At 43.9% G+C, this 22,239-nt stretch overlaps 1 protein-coding gene across 15 annotated transcripts in view; it reads left to right on the forward strand.

Moving 5' to 3' along the window:
• Window positions 1-22,013, forward strand: part of asph (aspartate beta-hydroxylase) — a 74,437-nt gene extending 52,424 nt beyond the window's left edge. For 5 of the 15 annotated variants that reach the window (XM_084327879.1, XM_084327881.1, XM_084327869.1 and 2 more), the window contains 11 exons: window positions 2,375-2,440; window positions 5,141-5,597; window positions 8,115-8,144; window positions 8,237-8,272; window positions 8,417-8,458; window positions 10,833-10,859; window positions 11,423-11,458; window positions 11,637-11,690; window positions 13,453-13,494; window positions 13,718-13,762; window positions 17,084-22,013. In XM_084327879.1, coding sequence (XP_084184005.1) covers window positions 2,375-2,440; window positions 5,141-5,597; window positions 8,115-8,144; window positions 8,237-8,272; window positions 8,417-8,458; window positions 10,833-10,859; window positions 11,423-11,458; window positions 11,637-11,690; window positions 13,453-13,494; window positions 13,718-13,762; window positions 17,084-17,091 — 843 coding nt within the window. In that variant the 3' untranslated portion in view covers window positions 17,092-22,013. The remainder of the gene's footprint in view (window positions 1-2,374; window positions 2,441-5,140; window positions 5,598-8,114; window positions 8,145-8,236; window positions 8,273-8,416; window positions 8,459-10,832; window positions 10,860-11,422; window positions 11,459-11,636; window positions 11,691-13,452; window positions 13,495-13,717; window positions 13,763-17,083) is intronic. The other 10 variants (XM_084327876.1, XM_084327877.1, XM_084327878.1 and 7 more) reach the window with 10 other exon arrangements.
• The last annotated feature ends 226 nt before the right edge of the window (window positions 22,014-22,239 follow it).

Genomic DNA, 22,239 nt, shown 5'->3' on the forward strand with positions numbered 1-22,239 from the left:
TTTTCACATTAGGATCTAACATCCCAACAGGCCACCCTGTTTATGGTTTGATTCAGTTTTAAATAGACAATACTAAAAAGAGTAAGATAAAATAGACTGAGTATAATAGTGCAATAGTGCAGTGCAATAAAATTGTAGAATAGATTAAAAAAAAATATATATTTTATAGTGCAATAAAATAGTTCTGGATTACTGTCCAACAGTTCAAAGTCGTCTTTACCTTCTCTGTTTGGTATCCACAGTTTAAAACTTGACAGTCTTCCCTCCTGTTTTATACCCACTTTGACCCTTTGAATCTCCCACCCAGGGCAAACCTCCCTCTCAGGGTGCAGTTCCCTCTCTTGAGGGCTTTTCTCACTCACCAATCGGGATCGAATCAGCGCCCCCGGGGACGGGGGGGGAGTGTTCTCACTTAGACGGACACACCCCTTTTGGGTTCGAAGCGGCGCTGATTCGTACTACCCCCCCGCTGAACCTGGGACGCTTGAAATGGGTGGTCTCGGGTGCGGGCCAGTGGGAGCGGGGGGCGTGACACACACACCGTCGTTACTGTAATGCTTTTCATGCTTGCTTGAATTTTGGGCAGATAAAACCACACAGCAACAACTGGACAATACCCAAAAAAACTATATTTATGGGCAATTTGAGAGTTCAGACCTCAACCAAAAACAAGCATGTGGGGCCTCACAGCTCAGTGGATGAAAACATGAAGCCGCGTTACAAAGCACAGCACTTCCCTGGCTCGCATTAGGCATGGCAATTTTGTTTGCCATGCTGTCTATACATTGGTTTCTTGTTCGAATGCATTTATTTCTATTAGACCAGTGGTGCCCAACCAGTCGGCCGTGGTCGACCAGTAGATCAATGACATGCAATATAATTGCCACGAGCGATGGGATAATGTTAGCTGCTGAACAGGCTAAGCTAACTAGCGTTAGCAGTTAGCTTAGCGTTTGCCACAATGCTATACTATTATACTGGCATATTCCATTCACGTTAGCATGTAAGCTAACAAAATCAGCGCCTATGAGACTAAACTCCGCTTTTGGTGTTCAATTGGGTTGATGTTAGTTTTGTTTCATCAACAAATGAGAGGCAGAACACACAGTGAATGTATCCGTTTTGTTTATTGCACGTTCTTTGCTGAAAAATAAGTGCTACAGTGGCTATACTAGACTAGTACTAGGCTAAGCTAACTAGCATTAGCTTAGCGTTAGCCCTGGGAAACGCTCAAAAGCGAACTCTACAACACCATCCATTTGTGAGAAAAGGGTGTGGGTTATATTGACAAGGCTTGACAACAGAGGTTCAAATATAACTTCATTTTATTGGTTATTTGTTTATTTTATATCTGCATCCAGCCTCCACCGTGTGTTAAACTCTTCCTGTTTAAATTTTTGAGCGTGACATCATCGCCTACGGCAAGCTTACAAGCTCAAAACGCAAACCGTAAACAAAACCCAGAGCGCACCAAGACTGAGTGTGTACACAAACTAGAGGGGGGAGAGGGGGGGGGGGGGGGAGTTCGCATCAGATCTCAGAACGGAATGGAACGGAACCGATTGGGGTGAGTGAGAAAGGCCCCTCAGGGTGCAGTTCTAGGCCCTGGGTTCTACAGTTTTAAAGCCTGACAGTATCTTGTTTGATACCCACACCGTTTAATACCAGACCGTTTTGAACCTGTAATAAAAAGCAATAGAGTAAAATAATACAGTGCAATAATAGAATAGTAGAATAGAATAGATAGTAAAATTATGCAATAGAATGGACAGAGTAAAATAGTGCTACAGTACAATCAACAGCGGGGTGTATTATATTGCACTTTGTTTACATTTCTTGTTTTGGTCTGATGTGAGTGGATAGGGGAGGGGTTGCTACTGCTGGCCACACCCCAGGCTCTGCCAAATGAGATCTGGAGAAATCCACACTAGAATAAGTTATATAGTTCTAACATGTTTTTTAAGTTATTACAGTATCTGGTGTTATGACATTTCCCGATGTGACAGGGCCAATATGAAAACATAGACTAATCCAACATGTTTAACATTTTTGGTATATATTTTTATTATTATTATTATTATTTTTTTTAATAATGAACGTATAAAGCCCTCCAATCATTAATCAAGTTAAGTTAGTCAAAGTTCACCATTCTGTCTATGCTTGACTATGTCAGGGGGTCAAAGTTCATCATTCTGTCTATGCTTGACTATGTCGGGGGGTACTACTGTTTTACAGTTTGGCTCAGCACCAAGGAATGGAGGATGTGCGTTATTTATTTGTCTGAGGGGTTCAAAGTTCACCATTCTGTCTATGCTTGACTATGTCAGTATAGTTGTATGTATCGGCTCTAAATGAGTGTTCTGTTCTCTCTCAGGCTGCTCCCGTAGAAGAGGAGGCCGCTGAAGAGGTCCTGGAGGAGGCTGCTCCTGTAGAAGAGGAGGTGAGAGACACAGTAGATATGAGGAGGAGGTGTGTGTGTGGAGGGGGCGGGGCTATACAGCCGGATCGAGGTTAAAGGGGAAACGCAAGTAAAATAATCAAGTCACAGGCCGCTCTGTGTAAGAGTGTGTTTCAGGCTGCGTGACGTACAGGCAGCTCTGAAGGAGTGTGTTTCAGGCTGTGTGATGTACAGGCAGCTCTGAAAGAGTGTTTCAGGCTGTTTGACGTACAGGCAGCTCTGTGTAGGAGTGTGTTTCAGGCTGCGTGACGTACAGGCAGCTCTGAAAGAGTGTTTCAGGCTGTTTGACGTACAGGCAGCTCTGTGTAGGAGTGTGTTTCAGGCTGTTTGACGTACAGGCAGCTCTGAAGGAGTGTGTTTCAGGCTGTGTGATGTACAGGCAGCTCTGTGTAGGAGTGTGTTTCAGGCTGTTTGACGTACAGGCAGCTCTGAAGGAGTGTGTTTCAGGCTGTGTGATGTACAGGCAGCTCTGAAGGTGTGTTTCAGGCTGTGTGATGTACAGGCAGCAGGGTTTCCGTTAGAAAAAATTGTTGCCGGTCTCAGGGTCCGGTAGATTTTTATCTACCGGTCAAATCAGAGAAATTCCGGTCAGAGTTTATTGAGCTTAAAAACAACAGGCTATATAAAGAATGACATCCTCAAGGCATGTAGATTTATAATATTTTAACTTAAAGCTAGGCTACTTTTGCGTATACAGTCATTATATTCCAAATAAAATAAGTCCAGAGACTCCGTGCTGCTGCCGACTTTAAATCAAATAGACCTGTGTCTGTGGGCAGTCGGCCCGACATTAATAAACAGCAGTCTGTTATAATCACATTTATGAGCTAACGAATTCCGTTATATTGGACATTTGTATTAATTATATCAAGCGAAGAACTGAGAAATTTGGCAGAGAGACGGCAACATTATCGTGGGTTTGCGTGATGTATATCTCCACCTAGTCCCAACGACTTGGTGCTGGTCATAATGTCCGGTGAAAACAACTCCCTCCAAGCACAACTTGACCACCCGAACCGTACCAAAACAGGCCAAAATTAAATAGCCCATGCGACGAACGATTCATTACATTAGTTTCATCGTTGCTCCACCAAGCAGCCGGTCCAACAATATCAGCGCGAGCGCCGCAGTTAGTTTGCAAGAAGCATCCAGCTGCAGACCCGCAGAGCAGCTTTCCAGGTCTGGGGACCGCACTGTGCCAGCAAAGCTGGTGGGTTCTGTGGGTCTGCAGCTGCATGCCTTCCGCAAATCCAGCAGCAAGCTCTCGCTGAGCGAAGCAACGACAACAAACGCAATGATTGTTTCGTTCATCGCATAGGCCACCCAACTCCAGCCCATCCAAATACAATTCAAATAATCAAACTGTGCCCAGAGGGAACTATTTTCACCGGACACTATGACCGGAGAGATTAAATTTGTCGGACTTCAACAGATTTTGCCAGTCAAATACCGGTAATTACCGGCTAACGGAAACGCTGACAGGCAGCTCTGTGTAGTAGTGTGTTTCAGGCTGCGTGACGTGCAGGCAGCTCTGAAGGAGTGTTTCAGGCTGTGTGATGTAGGGCTGTCGCGATAACCGCATCACCGCAATCCCGCGGTGTGTCAAGTCACCCGCGGTTGGGGAACAGACAACCGTGAGATCTGCGGGTAAAATAAAAGGGGCGTCATCATTTTTAACTTCATTTAGGGGGCTTTCTCACTAACCATTCGGGGTTGAATCACAGCCCGATCGCACCAGAAAAGGGTGTGTCCGTCCTACTGAGAACGCCCCCCCGTCCCCGGGGACGCTGATTCGCTCCAAACCTTGACCGCTGAAATAGGTGGTTCCGGGTGCGCGCCAGTGGGAGCGGGGGGCGTGGTGTACGAGCTTGTACCAAAACACGGGAGAGGCTTGCTGTATCAACTTGCTGACGCACAACGTCATTACTGTAATGCTTTCATGCTTGCTTGAATTTTGGGCAGATAAAAACATACAGCAACAACTGGACAATGCCCACAAAAACTATATTTATGGGCAATTTGGCGAGTTCAGACCTCAACCAAACAAGCATGTTGAGCCTCACGGCTCAGTGGATGAAAACATGAAGCCACGTTACAAGCACAAGACTTCCTAGCCCCTTCCGTGACTGCGATGTGCAAGTCAGGGGCTTTTGAATACGCAGTCACTCGCAGCTCCATAGTAGCCAGGCTAATTTGGACCACCAAACACTGCTTAAAAGCTCGGGGTGGGTCCGAAATATATCGGATATAAAGCCCCTGGCTTGCACATCGCAGTCACGGAAGGGGCTAAAGACTTCCCTGGCTCGCATTAGGCCTGGCAACTTTTTTTGCCATTGCTATGTCTACTATACATTGGTTTCTTGTTCGAATGCTTAAAACTACGTTATAACCGAACAATACACACATGCCCGTACCGCGGAGGTCGTATATAACGGTGTACGGTTAGAATACGTATTGTTCCACCCCTAGTGCAGACTGGTTCAGAGAGTTTCTGACCAGTTTAGACTGGTTCAGACTTCAGAGAGTTTCTGACCAGTTTAGACTGGTTCAGACCAGTTCAACCTGGTTCAAAGAGGTTCAGACCAGTTCAACCTGACAAGTCATTCTGACCATTATTTCTATGATATGAATGCAGCATCTGACAGTTGATTAAATAATTAACTGATTGATTTATTGATTCAGGCTCAAGTGGAGGAGGCTGTGGAGGAGGAGTCTGCTCCTGCTGAGGAGGAGGAGGTGCAAGCTGACGAGGCTCCCGCTGAAGAAGAGGAGGTGCAAGCTGACGAGGCTCCCGCTGAAGAAGAAGAGGTGCAAGCTGACGAGGCTCCCGCTGAAGAAGAGGAGGTGCAAGCTGACGAGGCTCCCGCTGAGGTGGAGGAGCAGGAGGCTGTGGAAGCAGAAGCTGCACTTGTAGAGGAGGAGGTGGAGGCACCAGCAGCAGAGGAGGAAGAGGAGGCACCACCAGCAGCAGAGGAGGAGGAAGAAGAGGCAGCAGCAACGGAGGAGGAAGAGGAGGCAGCAGAGGAGGAGGAGGAAGAGGCAACAGAGGAGGAAGAAGAGGCACCAGCAACAGAGGAGGAAGAGGAGGCAGCAGAGGAAGAGGAGGCAGCAGCAGAGGAGGAGGAGGCAGCAGCAGAAGGTGAGGAGGAGGAGAAGAGTTGAGCCCAAGTTTGACCTTTGAACCCTCAGGTGTACGATTACACCAGTTAGAACTGAACATTGTGATGATGTCACAGGGCCTATATGCAGGGTATTAACACATTGGCGGCCACTGGGATGAGTCTAATATCACTAGAGACGATCAGCATTTGTAAACAGACTTGGGGCTGTTTGTAGAGCTAAATCTATACTTTATAGTATTGCTATCTGTCCATTCTCATTGTCAATTGAGTCCATAAACCATCAATACGTTCTCATTTTATAGCGCCGTGAATATAAGCGTTATACGGCATTTGGTCTAGTATATTTCCTGGAAGGCTAGATAAAGGGCTAATAGCTACTAACGTTATATCCAATGGCATTTCCGTTATACATAAGCTACAGTTAAAACTCAAACTGCATATGATCGGCAAGCATGTATGCATGAAGGGGGGCGGGGGACGTCGTTTCTTATGATTGATTACCAATAACCGTGTTCGTCTAAGTAGCCACATACGCTGATCGTATCGTATCGATCGGGCTGTAATTTACGTGAAAAAGATCTTACCATGAGCCGGTTGGATCCCCCAAGCATTTCCCCGTTATCGATCACCATCTGGTAGATCGATATGTCCATTGGCTGATGATAACCCTTATTGCATAGTGAAATCCACGATCCAAAACGTATTCCGTGCAACAGACAATAGCGCTCGCTTCAGGTGAGTAGAAAACTACATTAGAGACAAAAAAAAAAAAAGACAACTTCGGCCACAGGGAACACTGCATTATCGCGATAGCGCCCCTAAGAGGATCTGGCCGGTAATGCACTTTCTCGAATTCAAAGAGTAGGGTACATCTGCAGTGCAGCTCGGCGACCTTGAATAGGTTATTAAAATGGAATAAAAGCCAAAACATCTTGCCACGGATATATCCGTCCTTCGGTCCTTTAAGCATGGATTCGAAAGCCGGATATATCCGTGCTTGGGCGCCATTGTGTTAACATTTCTTAAATTCATCATTCTCAATTTAAGGCCTTAAAAAGTATATATAAGTATAAGTAAATATAATTTGCACAGGCACTTAGGGTTGGGCACCGAAAACCGGTTCTAATAGGAACCGGTTCCTAACTTCCGGTTCTGGAACCGGAAGTAACATAATCTGCATTTAGATTCTTAAAAAAAAAAAAATTGTACTTTGTTAATTAATACCCTAGTTACAGTACAGAAACCAAATAAAACTGTATCAAGTCAACTGAAAATGTGAATAGGATGAAAAAAAATTAAATGTTTAAAAAAATATATATATTCTCCTGCGAAATAAGCTGTGACCTGCACCTCAAACAGTGGTGCAGTCCTAATATGGGAACTGCCCAAACGCCACGTGCACGCGCGCGCACGTGCATACATGTTCCCTCGGTTGCGCACAGAACATATTATTATTATGCATAACAATGTTTTAAATGTAATTGTAGTTACAATTTCTTTAATTGAATTAACTTAAACTAGAAAAGTAAATACAAACTAAATTAACAATGTAACTTAGAGTTAGTTTACAGAAGGACAGTTTCCTTCAGACTGAAGCACAACTCTCATCCTTCCAGTCGGGACCATAGATCAAGCAACCCCCCACCAATTGGTACAGGGCTTGTATTTTGGTTTGGCTCTTCTCGTTGTTATGCTATCGGTATCCTATTATTATGCAAAGTCTAGGTGATAAGTGCCGGCCGGGTACTTGCCGCACGGCGCAACGAGTCCAGTGACAATTGTGAACGCATTTTTGTGTGCACACGTGCACATCCGTGCGCACTTCTGCCTCAGTGATCTACTACAACGGCGTGTAACCGCGTGTGTGCACGACTGCATCGCTGACCTAAAATAATCGGAATCGAGAATCGTTCAAATCCAAACGATGCCCAACCCTACAGGCACTACGTTTTGGCACTACTACGTCTTGCAGGGCTACCGGGAGCTCTGTGTTAATTATTTTTAATTATTTTTGCTAGTATGGTCGTGAAATTGGCATTACGTTTTGCTCTAAGTGGTATTAAAAAGTCTTAAATTGAACTTGTTGAAACCTGCAGAGACCCGGGTAGAGTGGTAGAACTGTTGAAACCTGCAGAGACCCGGGTAGAGTGGTAGAACTGTTGAAACCTGCAGAGACCCGGGTAGAGTGGTAGAACTGTTGAAACCTGCAGAGACCCGGGTAGAGTGGTAGAACTGTTGAAACCTGCAGAGACCCGGGTAGAGTGGTAGAACTGTTGAAACCTGCAGAGACCCGGGTAGAGTGGTAGAACTGTAAGAGAATTTATATTTCCCAAAAACTCAAACTGCTATTTTTTACCCGAGTGTTTTAAAGGGATATTATTACACATCAGTACAACATTTTAATTCTGTAGACATTCTTGGTGTGTGTGTGTATATATGTATGTGTACCCACTTCAACAGTGTATACTAAAATGCTGTACTTTCAGTATATACAGTACATTTAAACTGGTCATATGTTTCATATTTATCTCCAGAAGAGACACAAGAGACGGAAGAGACGGAAGGTGAGTGCACACACACACACGCACACAATCAATCTTAATCCTATCATTGTGATGATGATGATGTAATAATGCAATATTTTCTTCATCTCCAGAAGCAGCACCAGAAGTAGAGGAGACACAGGAAGCAGGTTTGTCCACACACACACACGCCACTCTCTCCCTCCCCCTCCTCCCCGTCTCGTCTAACTACATTGATCGTTGTAATTGTCAGTCTTGTCGATGTGTTGTCAGTAACTGTACGTCTTCGTGCTCCTCTTCCTCATCATCATCAGTAGAACCAGAAGCAGAGGTAGCAGAAGAGACAGAGGAGTCAGGTGTGTAGACATTACAATGTTAACGTGTCACGAAACAAGGTCAGACTGATCTCTGATCCGTTTTTTGTATTGTTTTCCAATGAAGAGCATCCGTTTGTGTTCTTTGTTGACAAGCCTGACCACCAGATTTGTGTCCGTTTTGACAGACCGTAAAGTTCATCTTCTCTTCCTGGTCCACATCTGTATCAATCAGAGTTGATGAGTAGCTAGCTCAAAGGTGTAGTATAGGAAAGCTAATGCTAACGGTTTCATGTAAGTGAATGGAAAATGCTAAAACATGTAGACGGGAGGTCTAGTTAAATAAAAACACAGATTTGGATGGTCTAACCTAGTTTACTAGTTAGTAGATCAGTTAAGGTTTCAAACCAGAAGGGTCCATTTGATAGATTTGTTAGTTTATTCCATGGCAGAAGAAAAAAGACCATGAGAAAAGGTGTGTGCAGGCAGCCCAGTGAGCGGTTTCTGACCTGGGTTTTATAGTAGTTATAAACATCCTCTTTATTAACCCTAACCCAATGAGCTGTTTCTGACCTGAAATGTTGGTGGATGCTGAGATAAGTCGCTTTGGATAAAAGCTTCAGCTAAATTACTAAATCTATATATTATATATTTCAGTCGAGGGTCAGCAAAAGGAGGATGAACTTTGGTCTGTCACTATGACAACATGTTGGTCTGTCACCATGACAACATGTTGGTCTGTCACCATGACAACACGTTGGTCCGTCACTATGACAACACGTTGGTCCGTCACTATGACAACACGTTGGTCCGTCACTATGACAACATGTTGGTCCGTCACCATGACAACACGTTGGTCCGTCACCGTGACATGTTGGTCCGTCACTATGACAACATGTTGGTCCGTCACTATGACAACATGTTGGTCCGTCACTATGACAACATGTTGGTCCGTCACTATGACAACATGTTGGTCCGTCACTATGACAACATGTTGGTCCGTCACTATGACAACATGTTGGTCAGTCACCATGACACCATGTTGGTCCGTCACCATGACAACATGTTGGTCCGTCACTATGACAACACGTTGGTCCGTTATCATGACAACATGTTGGTCCGTCACCATGACAACATGTTGGTCCGTCACCATGACAACATGTTGGTCCGTCACCATGACAACATGTTGGTCCGTCACCATGACAACACGTTGGTCCGTCACCATGACAACACGTTGGTCCGTCACTATGACAACACGTTGGTCCGTCACTATGACAACACGTTGGTCCGTCACTATGACAACATGTTGGTCCGTCACTATGACAACACGTTGGTCCGTCACTATGACAACATGTTGGTCCGTCACTATGACAACACGTTGGTCCGTTACTATGACAACACGTTGGTCCGTCACTATGACAACAAGTTGGTCCGTCACCGTGACAACACGTTGGTCCGTCACCGTGACAACATGTTGGTCCGTCACTATGACAACATGTTGGTCCGTCACTATGACAACACGTTGGTCCGTCACCATGACAACATGTTGGTCCGTCACCGTGACAACATGTTGGTCCGTCACTATGACAACATGTTGGTCCGTCACCATGACAACACGTTGGTCCGTCACCATGACAACACGTTGGTCCGTCACCATGACAACACGTTGGTCCGTCACTATGACAACATGTCACTATGACAACATGTTGGTCCGTCACTATGACAACATGTTGGTCCGTCACTATGACAACATGTTGGTCCGTCACTATGACAACACGTTGGTCCGTCACTATGACAACACGTTGGTCCGTCACTATGACAACACGTTGGTCCGTCACTATGACAACACGTTGGTCCGTCACTATGACAACACGTTGGTCCGTCACTATGACAACACGTTGGTCCGTCACTATGACAACACGTTGGTCCGTCACTATGACAACACGTTGGTCCGTCACTATGACAACACGTTGGTCCGTCACTATGACAACATGTTGGTCCGTCACCATGACAACATGTTGGTCCGTCACTATGACAACATGTTGGTCCGTCACCATGACAACATGTTGGTCCGTCACCATGACATGTTGGTCCGTCACTATGACAACACGTTGGTCCGTCACTATGACAACACGTTGGTCCGTCACCATGACAACACGTTGGTCCGTCACTATGACAACACGTTGGTCCGTCACAGTGACAACATGTTGGTCCGTCACCATGACAACACGTTGGTCTGTCACAGTGACATGCATATAGGGAATTAAATTGGATGTGAATATAAGAAATAAACTGTACTTTAAACAAAGGTGCAGATGAGGGTCTGTATGCCCTATCGTTATATTATGTTACAATAAATATAGGTAATTCAATTAAAATTTTATTCAATATCATTCTTCCACTTCATCTTCATCAGAACCAGTAGAGGAGTCGGTGGAAGCAGGTACACAGACCGTCGATCTTTCTCTCTCCTCCTCCTCTCTCCTCTTCCTCCTTTTCTCTCTCCTATTCCTCCTCTTTCTCTCTCTTCCTCTCTCCTCCTTTCTCTATCCTCTTTTTATCTTCTTTCTCCCTCTTCCTCTCCTTTCTCTCCTCTTCCTCCTCTTTCTCTCCTCTTCCTCCATCGCTCCATTCCTTCCTCTCCTCTCTTCTTACTCCCTCCTTCCTGTCCTCTCTTTCCCTCTTGCATCCTAATCAGTAGACGCAATGTCACCAGCATGTGTAATCACACATTCCTCGTCTTCCTCTTAATCTTCTTCATCCACATCGTCCTCCGCATCCTATATCATTTTCCTCTTCATCATTGCCACCATCTTCGTTGCCACTTGACTTCTCACCACATCTTCATCATCTCACCCGTCTTCGTCACCACCTCATCTTCAATTTCATCGTCTTGATCATATTCATCATTGTCTTGATCATATTCATCATCATCATCTTCCGCATCTTGTTCTTCGTCGTCGTCGTCGCCATCATAATAAATTCCATCTTCATCATCATCTCCAGAAGCAGCACCAGAAGTAGAGGAGACAGAGGAGGAAGGTGTGTAGATGGACAGACAGACAGACACACACACACACACACACACACACACACACACACACACACACCCCTATTCATAATCGCCAAACTCATTGTCTTCACTGTGTCCTCTGTCAACCCCCTTCCCTCCCTATCTTCATCTTCATCGTCACTAACATCCCCCTCTTCGTCGCCCCAGCTCCAGAAGTAGAGGCTGAGACGCTAGAGGAGGCTCTGTCTGAGGAGCCTGCAGGTTGGTGTGTGTGTGTGTGAGGCAGTACTGACCTGTTTGACAGCCATGTCCATTGAGACGACCAATGAAACTATAAAAGAAGGAAGGGTCACCACGTCACTGTGTAGCTCGTGAACACACATTGGTGCGGAAGTGTCAACACCTTCAGTTCAGCCGACATTGAGTTGAATGGGATCAGCCGTCTCCTCGTTTATGACCTTTTAAACGGGTCATCACCTCGGATGTCAGAATCATCTGCAATTTGTTGCACTAGCTAACGTTTGATATATTGGTTGATGTATATTTCCTCAAACGGCTTGTATATTTTGCTTCTCTGTGCATCTCCAACAATCTTCAATGGAACAGGCACCAAAGTCTGGCACCAAGCAGAGCATAGAACTAGTTTCCTTGGATACGACCAGGCTGAGCTCTAGGGCTCTAGCTACAGAAGCATGTCAATGTGCTATTCATATTTTGTGACGGAGAGTAGAGAAAAGACTGGCCAGTCTAAAGACCGTCTCATAGTCCAGACATAGACAGACCGGTGTCCGCTAGGCTCTGTGTCCACTAGGCTCTGTATCAATATAGTTGACCTGTCCTCAGCAGACGTCCTCATAGGCATGTCCACTCACCAGTTATTTTGTCTGCATGTACCTAGTGTTCTCCTACTAGCATACCTAGCATTCACCTACTATCATACCCAGCATTTTTCTTCTAGCATACCTAGCATTCACCTACTAGCATACCTAGCATTTATATATTGGCATACCTAGCATATAGCATACCTAGCATTTATATATTAGCACACCTAGCATGTATCTACTAGTATACCTAGCATGTATCTATTAGCATACCTAGCATTTACCTACTAACATACCTAGCATTTACCTACTAACATACTTAGCATTTATCCATTAGCATACCTAGCATTTATATATTAGCATATCTAGCATTTATCTATTAGCATACCTAGTATTTACCTACTAACATACCTAGCATTTACCTACTAACATACCTAGCATTTATATATTAGCATACCTAGCATTTATCTATTAGCATACCTAGTAGGGGGGTCACTGGTACCTCGGGGTGTTTGTCTGTACATTTCTACACTTTCTGTACTTTAAGACTGTCTGCACCTTGAGCCATACTGTGCAGAAAGTGAAGTACATGGTAAAATGGACGTAAACTGTACTGCGGACAGCTGCTATTAAACAGACACTAAAAGGCTGACGGTGTGACATGTCACTCACCTCCTGAATGTTATGTTACGGACACTCGTACTGTCATACTGTGATTTGGGTGAAATGCCCAACCTTGCCATCGATTTACTAGTGGTTTCACTTTGGTTGTAGCTGTAAGCTAACATGTTTATACACAGAGGATAGGGGAAATATTGGCAGAGCAAATGAACCCAAACAGTTGGGAGCTTGGCATGTTTTGTTACCATAGAGATGACCCTTTGAGAAATCAACACTTGGATTTCTGTTGAACGACAGTTGTCAAAAGTGTAGAGTTCCCTTAGCATAAGTTCGCCTGGTTCAAAGTATGGGATAATTATGGACATACAAAATAAATAAAATGTATTTCAGAGCTGGCTAAAAAGTTAATTTTAGTGTGGAGTCATGAGTACAGGTGAATAGAATATCTTCCCAAACTCTGTTTGAAAATCATCAATACCGTGTTCATTGTTGATCATGATGTCTTCCTTTGTCTCTCCATCCCTCCCCTTCAACCCTCCATTTCTCCCTCTCTCTGTCTGTCCCTCCATCCATTGTGACAGAAGAGACAGTATCAGATGATGAGTCCGCCGAGGAGACCACAGGTTTGTAGAAAGAACACATTTTAAAGAGTAATAAAAGACTCCTAATGAAACACTGCTAATGAACCACTGCTAAAGAAACGCTGCTAAAGAAACGCTGCTAATGAAACGCTGCTAATGAAACACTGCTAATGAAATACAGCGAATGAAACACTGCTAATGAAACACTACTGATGAAAGAGCTAATGAAGTGTGTGTGTGTGTGTGTGTGTGTTTGTTCCAACAGAAGAGGTTGAGCAGACAGAGGAACAGTTTCAGGATGAGCCCACAGGTGAATATAGCTTTATTATTCTTGTCAAGGTTAAAGGGCTGGATTCCACCAGGGTGACCGTGCTGATCTCTATATATACATGTAGTGGTGTTGTTGGGCCTGTCGTGTAACATTACTGTATCAGAGTCAACACTATCATTACTGTACAGAGCGTCACACAGGGTGATGTCAGACAGGGTGATGTCACAGAGCGTCACACAGGGTGATGTCAGACAGGGTGATGTCACAGAGCTGTACTACAGTCCTGGTTCCGTGGAGATCTTTAAAAAGGATTTCTCTCGGCTACAAATGAAACCTATGATCAGAATGGTCTCTTTTAGACTTGGATTAGATTTAAATGTTTTGTCGTCATGCAGCACAAGTACACCTTCTGTTACTAGATATTATGCAGCCTTTTGCTGAACAGTCAGATATTCAGTTCTGTGACTAGCTGGGATTGTAGGCTTTGGCACCAGTAGCCTTGGATAACCATTTAATCTTCAAATGACCCATTCTATCTCCAGGCCATCAGGATGCTTAATGACTATGTAACATCAAGCCATCTAGACGCAGAACACCCACCTCCAAACACGATTAAATATTGTTTAAAATAAAAAGCTAATTACTATTTGTGTGTCATGTTCCCAAATGAGATTGGTCACAACGAAATGCTTTCTAGCTTCAATTTGTTGGTTAGAATAGATTGAAACTTCACTGAGAGCGAGATTGATCACGGAGGACTCGCTCTCAGTGAAGTTTCAAGTCCGCTTAGTCTATTATTCTACATTGCATGGGGGTGTTTCATTACCATATATGGTTAATTAGGGGCGGTTCAGTATGCAAATGCTTACAATCATGCACGAGCATAGACTATAAGAACATTGGTATTTATCAACACGGAGTGTGTGTACGACCTGTGCACGCACGGTTGATAAATCCCGAATTTTCTGTGCGTAGAGACATTATAAATTCCGTGCTTAGGAACGAAAATAGAACACTTTCTACGCATTATTGATAAATGAGGGCCCTGGACTTTGAAGAGTTACGTCTGCAGCCCTACTGTCCCTGTGGACTGTTGTGTACACTGATAAGGTGTCCTTACCTTTGAAACCGGCTAGAACATGCCTGTGTGCTCCAACATACATGTGTTTTTAAAGGGTTATATTTAACCATTTAATTCACTAGCTAGAAGTCAGTCCGATGAGAGAAGGATTGTGATCATATGTTTCATTGTCTCCATTGTCATCTCCCCGCCTACAGTATAGATAGTTATGTTGTTCATTACTTAAAGGTGCTATAGGTAACAGTAGAGACTTAAATGTGCTATAGGTAACAGTAGAGACTTAAATGTGCTATAGGTAACAGACTTACAGGTGCTATAGGTAACAGTAGAGACTTAAATGTGCTATAGGTAACAGTAGAGACTTACAGGTGCTATAGGTAACAGTAGAGACTTACAGGTGCTATAGGTAACAGTAGAGACTTACAGGTGCTATAGGTAACAGTAGAGACTGAACATGAGGTACCTCTGTAAACAGCATAGGCTACATGGAAGGCAAGGCAGTATAGCGCTCCCTCTAGTGGAGGAATGAGGAATCTCAGCACACAAAATGGCCCTCATTCACAGTGCACTGGCTACTGTGTCTCTGACTAATGTGTCCTCTGGCTACTGTGTCTCTGGTTAGTGTGTCCTCTGGCTAATGTGTCTGACTAGTGTGTCTCTGGAGCAGTGGTTGCACTTCTCATGTTCAGGGTCCATAGACTGATACACATCTGAGAAGGTATTGGTTTCAAGTTCAAGTTTCTTTAATAGTTGTCATACAGAAGTACAGAATACTTTTATACAAAATGCTTCTTACTGTTTCGCTCCAGAGACTGTGTTAGACAAGATAAGTATGAAATAAAATAGTATAGCATGTAAAATAGAAGTAAAAATAGAGGTCACAGTGTTCAGTATAGACATATGTACAATGTTCGATGCAGAATAGAAGTAACTGAGTTACCATACAATATACTATGCAATGTACTAATATACAATACTATATAGTGCAGAAATGGGATGAGGTACAATTTAGGTACAATTTACAGTAAGGTGTACGAGTTGTAGTGCAAATCCTTTACCAATAAATATAAAGTGTAAAGTGTGTTTAGGTGTTCTAAAGTGTGTAAAGTGGGTGCTGCAGTGAGTTGTTTGTTTAAAGTGAGTGTGTGCGTGTGGATGTGTGTGCTGTGTGCATTTGATGGTTGTTGCATAGTGTTTATTGTTCGTTGAGCAGCCTGATGGCCTGGGGATAGAAGCTTCTTCTGAGTCTTTCTGTGCTCGCCTTAAGACTCCGGTATCGCTTGCCTGACCGCAGCAGTTCAAAGAGGCAGTTGTTCGGGTGGCTGGAGTCCTTGATGATTCTCTTAGCCTTCCCTGGTTGTTAGATATGACTTGGTTCAGAATTATATTTACTGTATATATATATATATATCCACACACATACATACCTGCATATATTCCCATTTACATACCTGTGTAGATACTATATCTGTTTATTACATGGCGTTTTAACATTCGCCAAAATGCTTGATTGTGATTGGTCAATAGCGCTCGGTTGCCCCTAACAGCCGTAAATTATTTCTCGATAATTCACCGCTGTCAGGGGCAACGCGCAATAATGACCACTGTTAGGGGCAACAGAGCGCTATTGACCAATCACAATCAAGCATTTTGATCGCAGTCACGAAAGCTAAGCTTTACCATTACGCACAGCTGCACTACATCAGGTGCTATCAAGTCCACACACCTGCCGGCGAGGAGCAACAGAACAACTGCGTCTGCATTTGATCTCGTCTTGTCGATGGTGTAAAATGAATTACGTATATTGTTAGTAAGTTAGCCCTGTAATAAGCGGGATAATGTATAGCTATACTCGGTCATTGTCACAAAATAATTGACCTTCACTGCGTTTAGAACACAGTGTCGGTCAATTTATCCGTAGCTATACATTATCCCTTACATACATCCCTACCTACTCTTACTAGTTATACCACTGGCCAGTATGGCTACTACCATAGTGTAATGTAGAAAAAGAAAATAATTACAAAGATAATTTGCTGTGAAAAGAGAAAAATTTATAATGTAAGATAAAATAATAAACAAAACAGTCTCTTGTCCGAAAAGGAATATAAAGAAGCAAGATGCTCGGGTCCAAACCCTTTATATATATTCCAGTCTAATCACTTGTACATTGTATATGTTATGAAACTGAAGGATAAATATTGCGTTGGAGAAAACATTTCTGCCATATAAAAACAAACAAAATTCTAACAACGTCACTGTTTGTGTGGTCTCCATAGAAACGTAGAGCCTGCGGTCGTCGCGGTGACGGGGTGAGGACCCACCCTCATCGCATCATCATCCCACTGAGCGCGCTCAAGAGTGGCACGCCTCTCCACCTCCAGAGAAGCGACGATCGTCACGACAACGCTCGTCTCTCTCTCTCTCCGTTTTCACACTCTCTCTCGTTTCTCTACCTTTCTGTTCCAGTGTAATGCTGTCAGATCCTTGTTTTATTAATAATTCTGTTTTGTTTTAGTTTTTTTTCTTTTTGTCTTTACTCATTTTTTTTTCTTGGTTTGATTTTGTTTTTTGATTTATTTAGTTTTTATTTTTTTATTTTCAAAAAGGAGAAAACCATTTACATTCTATCTGTGCTGACTGATCTAGGTGGTCTAGATCGGAGTCTCGTCACTAGGTGTCCAGGCCATAGAAACACTATCTGCTTCATGTCTACGCCCCCACACACACGCACACACCCACTCGTGCACACACTCGTGCACACACTCGCGCGCGCCAGAGCCGCCTATCTAAGGGAGTCGGGACAGTAAGGGAAATCCAGGACTGAGTTTTTGAGCCACCAGTGGTGCAGCTTGTACCTGGAAATGTATTAGTTGTCCATGAGCATATTAAACACTCTGTCTAGAATGCTACCACCAGGATGGGTCAGTGTCGTCATAACACCGCTGGGAAATGTCCTCTCCTTCTACCTCTGGGAGACGCACAGTGCTGTGGGGCTGTGACCCATCCTCGTCATATCATTCTAACGTTCCGTTGGGAAGTGTCAGTGATGTCATCGGTACGAGGTGCGCAGTCCGAACTGAGCTCTTCAGTGTCGAGGTCTCCTCTCGGCTTCGAAAGTCTTCTCATTAGATTTTCTGAATCTTCACGTCTGGTTTTAGAACTGACCCAGAGACTGAGTCATGGGGCTGCCATCAAAGAACCTGGTTGATAAACTCCTCTAGAACTGTAGAATGGACTGTTGGTAGTGATGTCTAGCGCCTGGTCATCTCCTCTCCCCTGTAGGTCTCCACCCCAAACTTCACCATGACGCCTTTCTGAGGCCAGTGGATTGTAGCAGAGTAAGCAGGCTGTGTGTGTTCTTGTGTGCATCTGTGTGTGTAATATGTACCCTTAGTTCTGTCCTGTGTACATGCGTGTATGAATGTATGTATATACATTGTGTGTGTGTGTTAACATATTTTCTAGCTACACCACCCTGCTACGAGCCTTGGTCGCCATATTGAAGTTTGCGGTCGTCAACCTGACGGTTTCTTCTCTCTCAGTACCTCTGACTTCCCTAGAACCTCTGTGTTCTACAGAACATGTTCTAGAACCCTCCCGATGTGGTCTACACAACCTGTTCTAGAACACCCCCTATGTTCTATAGAACATGTTCTAGAACATTCACCCTGTGTTCTACAGAACCTGTTCTAGAACACCCCCTCTGTTCTATAGAACCTCCCCCTGTCTTGTATAGAACTTGTTCTAGAACATCCCCTCTGTGTTCTACGGAACCTGTTCTAGAACCTTCGCTCTGTGTTCAGTAGTTCAGTGTTCAGTTTTTAATATTCCCTCATACCGAGGACCACATAAACTAGCAGAAGAAATACTCAAACTCAAGTTTTCAACGTAAAGCTTAAGGTGTAAACTTTTAATTTACACTTTCTTTTGTAAACTTTGAGTTTGTAAAGTTGTAATGTTTCTAAACTTGTACTGTGATGTAAAAAGAAAAGCAGTGACATCTTAAAAAGCCAATGATAGTCCACCATTGTCCCACTGTGCTGTGAAGCCCCTTTTAAAATAAACACCAGCAGGCATGCTGTCTAGCAGCCCCATGCTTTATAGCAGCCCTGTCCGCAGCCCCATGCTGTCTGCAGCCCCATGCTGTCTGCAGCCCCTTGCTGTCTGCAGCCCCTTGCTGTCTGCAGCCCCATGCTGTCTGCAGCCCCATGCTGTCTAGCAGCCCCATGCTGTCTAGCAGCCCCATGCTGTATAGCAGCCCCATGCTGTATAGCAGCCCTGTCCACAGCCCCATGCTGTATAGCAGCCCTGTCCACAGCCCCATGCTTTATAGCAGCCCATTGCTGTGTACAGAGACCTCGCTAGCTGACCAGTATTGTAGCCCTGCTAGCAAGCTAACCCAAGGGAACCGTGACTTGGGTCAAGCGTTAAAATCTCAACCAGAAATGACGTTCTCCACTTTGACTCGTCTTTTAATGTTGTTGTTTGTTGTCAGGGTTGGTTTTATTGTCGAGGGCGACGTTACAGCACTTCGCTCTCTCTCTCTCTCTCTCTCTGGAGAAGAGATGGGGATAGTTTCTCTGAAGGATCCTCAGTGGTGTGTTTTTTTTTTTTTTTAGTGTGTGTTCCCCCTCCTCTCCGTGATCTCAGAATCTCTTCTGTGGTTTGTGTTTTTAACCTTTTCATAGTAGCAGGGAGCCTGGCTTCCCCCAGAAAACATCTAGGCTCAGACATCACCTCTCGACCGGAGACATGCGATGGACACTCTGGCTGAACTCGCAAAGATGTGATTTTCTTTTTTTGTTCTTTTTTTATGAGTCTTTATGGCCCCAGTTTGGATCTCTTGTCTGCACAGGATAAATGGTTTCAACCAGACACGATGAAGACCACATCTGGATCACAAAGGGTTAAAAGAGAAAAAGAAAAGTGAGTTCACGTCTCCGTGTCCCGTCGACTTCAAGCGGCAGAGAGGTGATGTTTGCGTTGAGACCGTTTTGGATCTGTAGTTTTTTCTATATTGTGGTTCTCTATCGGGACCCTGATGGACTTGTGTGATGGACGTGTAAGAATCAACTGTAACAGAAATAGGGACAAAATGGATGAATCGGGGTCGGGCGTCGATCCACCTTCCGGTTCAGACATGTAGTCCGAACTGCGTTAATCTCCAACGGCATTAGGCTCAATGAGCAGGTTCCTTACTGGTTGGATGTTAGGACCTTTTTTATAAAAAAAAAAAGTATTTTTTTCTTTTGTTTGGTTATTCAACGTTTTGAAATTCCTGAATCCTCCCTAACGGCGGCCATTTTGTGCCTCTGCTCGTAAAACAACATTAATTTGTTCATTCAGTTGGACAAAATGGTGCCAGTCAAGGTAGATTTGACCCCCGAACCCTGTCATCCACTTAGCTAACGGTTGTTTCTGGATACGGCACATGTTCCAGCGGTTTTGCAGTAGGTTGGTTTATCGACGTCTTTCTTTTCTATAACACTACTAGACCATGGTATTTTCTACTTTCCCTAACACTTTGGAAGTCAATGTGAATTTTTAAAAAAGAAAAAAAAAACCTTGTGTTCTAATTTTACAGATTACAAACCTTTGCAACGATAGAGATCTTCTAGATTTTTTAAAATAATTAAAACAAAAAAACTACTTTTTAGGAGAATAACAGAAAAAATACATTTATCATTGTTTGAAAATTCTTTAAAAGACGTGTTCTTATTATTTCTTTTAAGCCATAAACTGTTTGCCAGGCAGGCGTTTGGGGCTGTGCTGGTTTTGGGATGGACTTAGTTTTTTCCAGGAGAAAAGAAGACTACAACACAACTAGCAATACAAACAAATCAAACCACGGCGACCTGAAGAAACGGGTTATGTTTATTTTTTTTTATTATTTTTTATTGCAGTCCAGGTTTGAACAGAAGTCCTTTACATAATGTACAAGGCCGTGGTGCAAAGCGCTCGAAAGATCTGAGAATTAGTACGCCAGTCAGACACATCGGATAGATTTAACTATTATTTTGACGTTTGATTTGAATCTGTTGACCCTTGTGTGGTGTTCTGGTCTGGGACCCATTTTCAATGTTTACTAAATAGAAATGCAGTGAATTGTATTTTTATTAATTTTTTACCTGAGACTCATTGGCCTTCGGCCAATATCTTTATTATTTGAAAGTCCACCAGTCACAAAAACACCACAAGGGTTAAACTGAATGGGAATAATAGGTTTAGGAACATGATTCAGTTATACACATTGATAATTGTTAATTATTAATTATGGACTTATTCAATGGTATTTTTGGAAAGTCCTCTATAGCTACCTGCGTACTCTGACCTGGTCCCCTCTCTTGTGCCGATCTTCTCATGTCAGTCTGTAGAAGGAGAAATCACAGGAGATGTAACGTCTGTTCAGATCACATCTCTGGTCAATTATTTACAAATAAATCTTGGCGTTTATTTATTTTTTTGCCTACTGCGGTACCAGAGGGGTGGGGTCTAGAGTGAACGTCGGATAATACATTTTAGTGTAGGCCACTTTTCTGAGCCCGACAACTTAGCCGATACAGAGGAGAAGTGGTCAACTCCACCCACCTGGTACTACAAGAAGGATGGAAACAAACTAACCAGTACTGTGGTTCAGACTGCCATGAGAAGATATTGGACCACCAAGAGCTCTGTATCTGTGTAAACTGAGCTTTTATTTTGAAGGGAGGCGAGAGAACCTGGTGTAGCAGTCCCTCAGGTTAAAGGAGCTCACGTAGTCTCAGAGTACCAGGCACTACGCAGACGGCCACTAGTCCTTCTCACACCGCCCTCGATCCCCCCCCGCGTGGACATACGCAGAGGTCCTACACCACGGGCATCTAGGGACACAATGTGGACCGTCCGTCCGGGTAGTGTCTGCGCCCGTACTGTGAGACCGCGCGAGAGCCTTAATGCTGCCTCCATCAGGGTTCGGGTGTTGGAAGCAGAATGTGATAGACGGCGGCATGTGACGGACTAAGGCGGCGTGCCCCTTCGCTCACAGCGGTTGCTGTACATCACGCCCTGTGCCACGGTCTGGAGATGTGAGCTGTGAACTCTTGACTACAGCCGAGTAAATTATTATGACATGATAATGATATGGATTGTGTAGGAGTTTTGGACTGTCACAGTGCTGTGTAAATGTTCTGTTCTGGGAGCTGCAATAAATAAAGGTTTGGGACAACACATCCAAGACTCCTGATTCTATGTTCTGGTAGACGACGCACCTAGGACTCCTGATTCTATGTTCTGGTAGACGACACATCTAGGACTCCTGATTCTATGTTCTGGTAGATGACTCATCTAGGACTCCTGATTCTATGTTCTGGTAGACGACACATCTAGGACTCCTGATTCTATGTTCTGGTAGACTACTCATCTAGGACTCCTAGTTCTATGTTTTGGAGTGAAT

The sequence above is a fragment of the Notolepis coatsorum genome (assembly GCF_963971535.1).
Source record: "Notolepis coatsorum genome assembly, chromosome: 13".
Lineage (NCBI taxonomy): Eukaryota > Metazoa > Chordata > Actinopteri > Aulopiformes > Paralepididae > Notolepis > Notolepis coatsorum.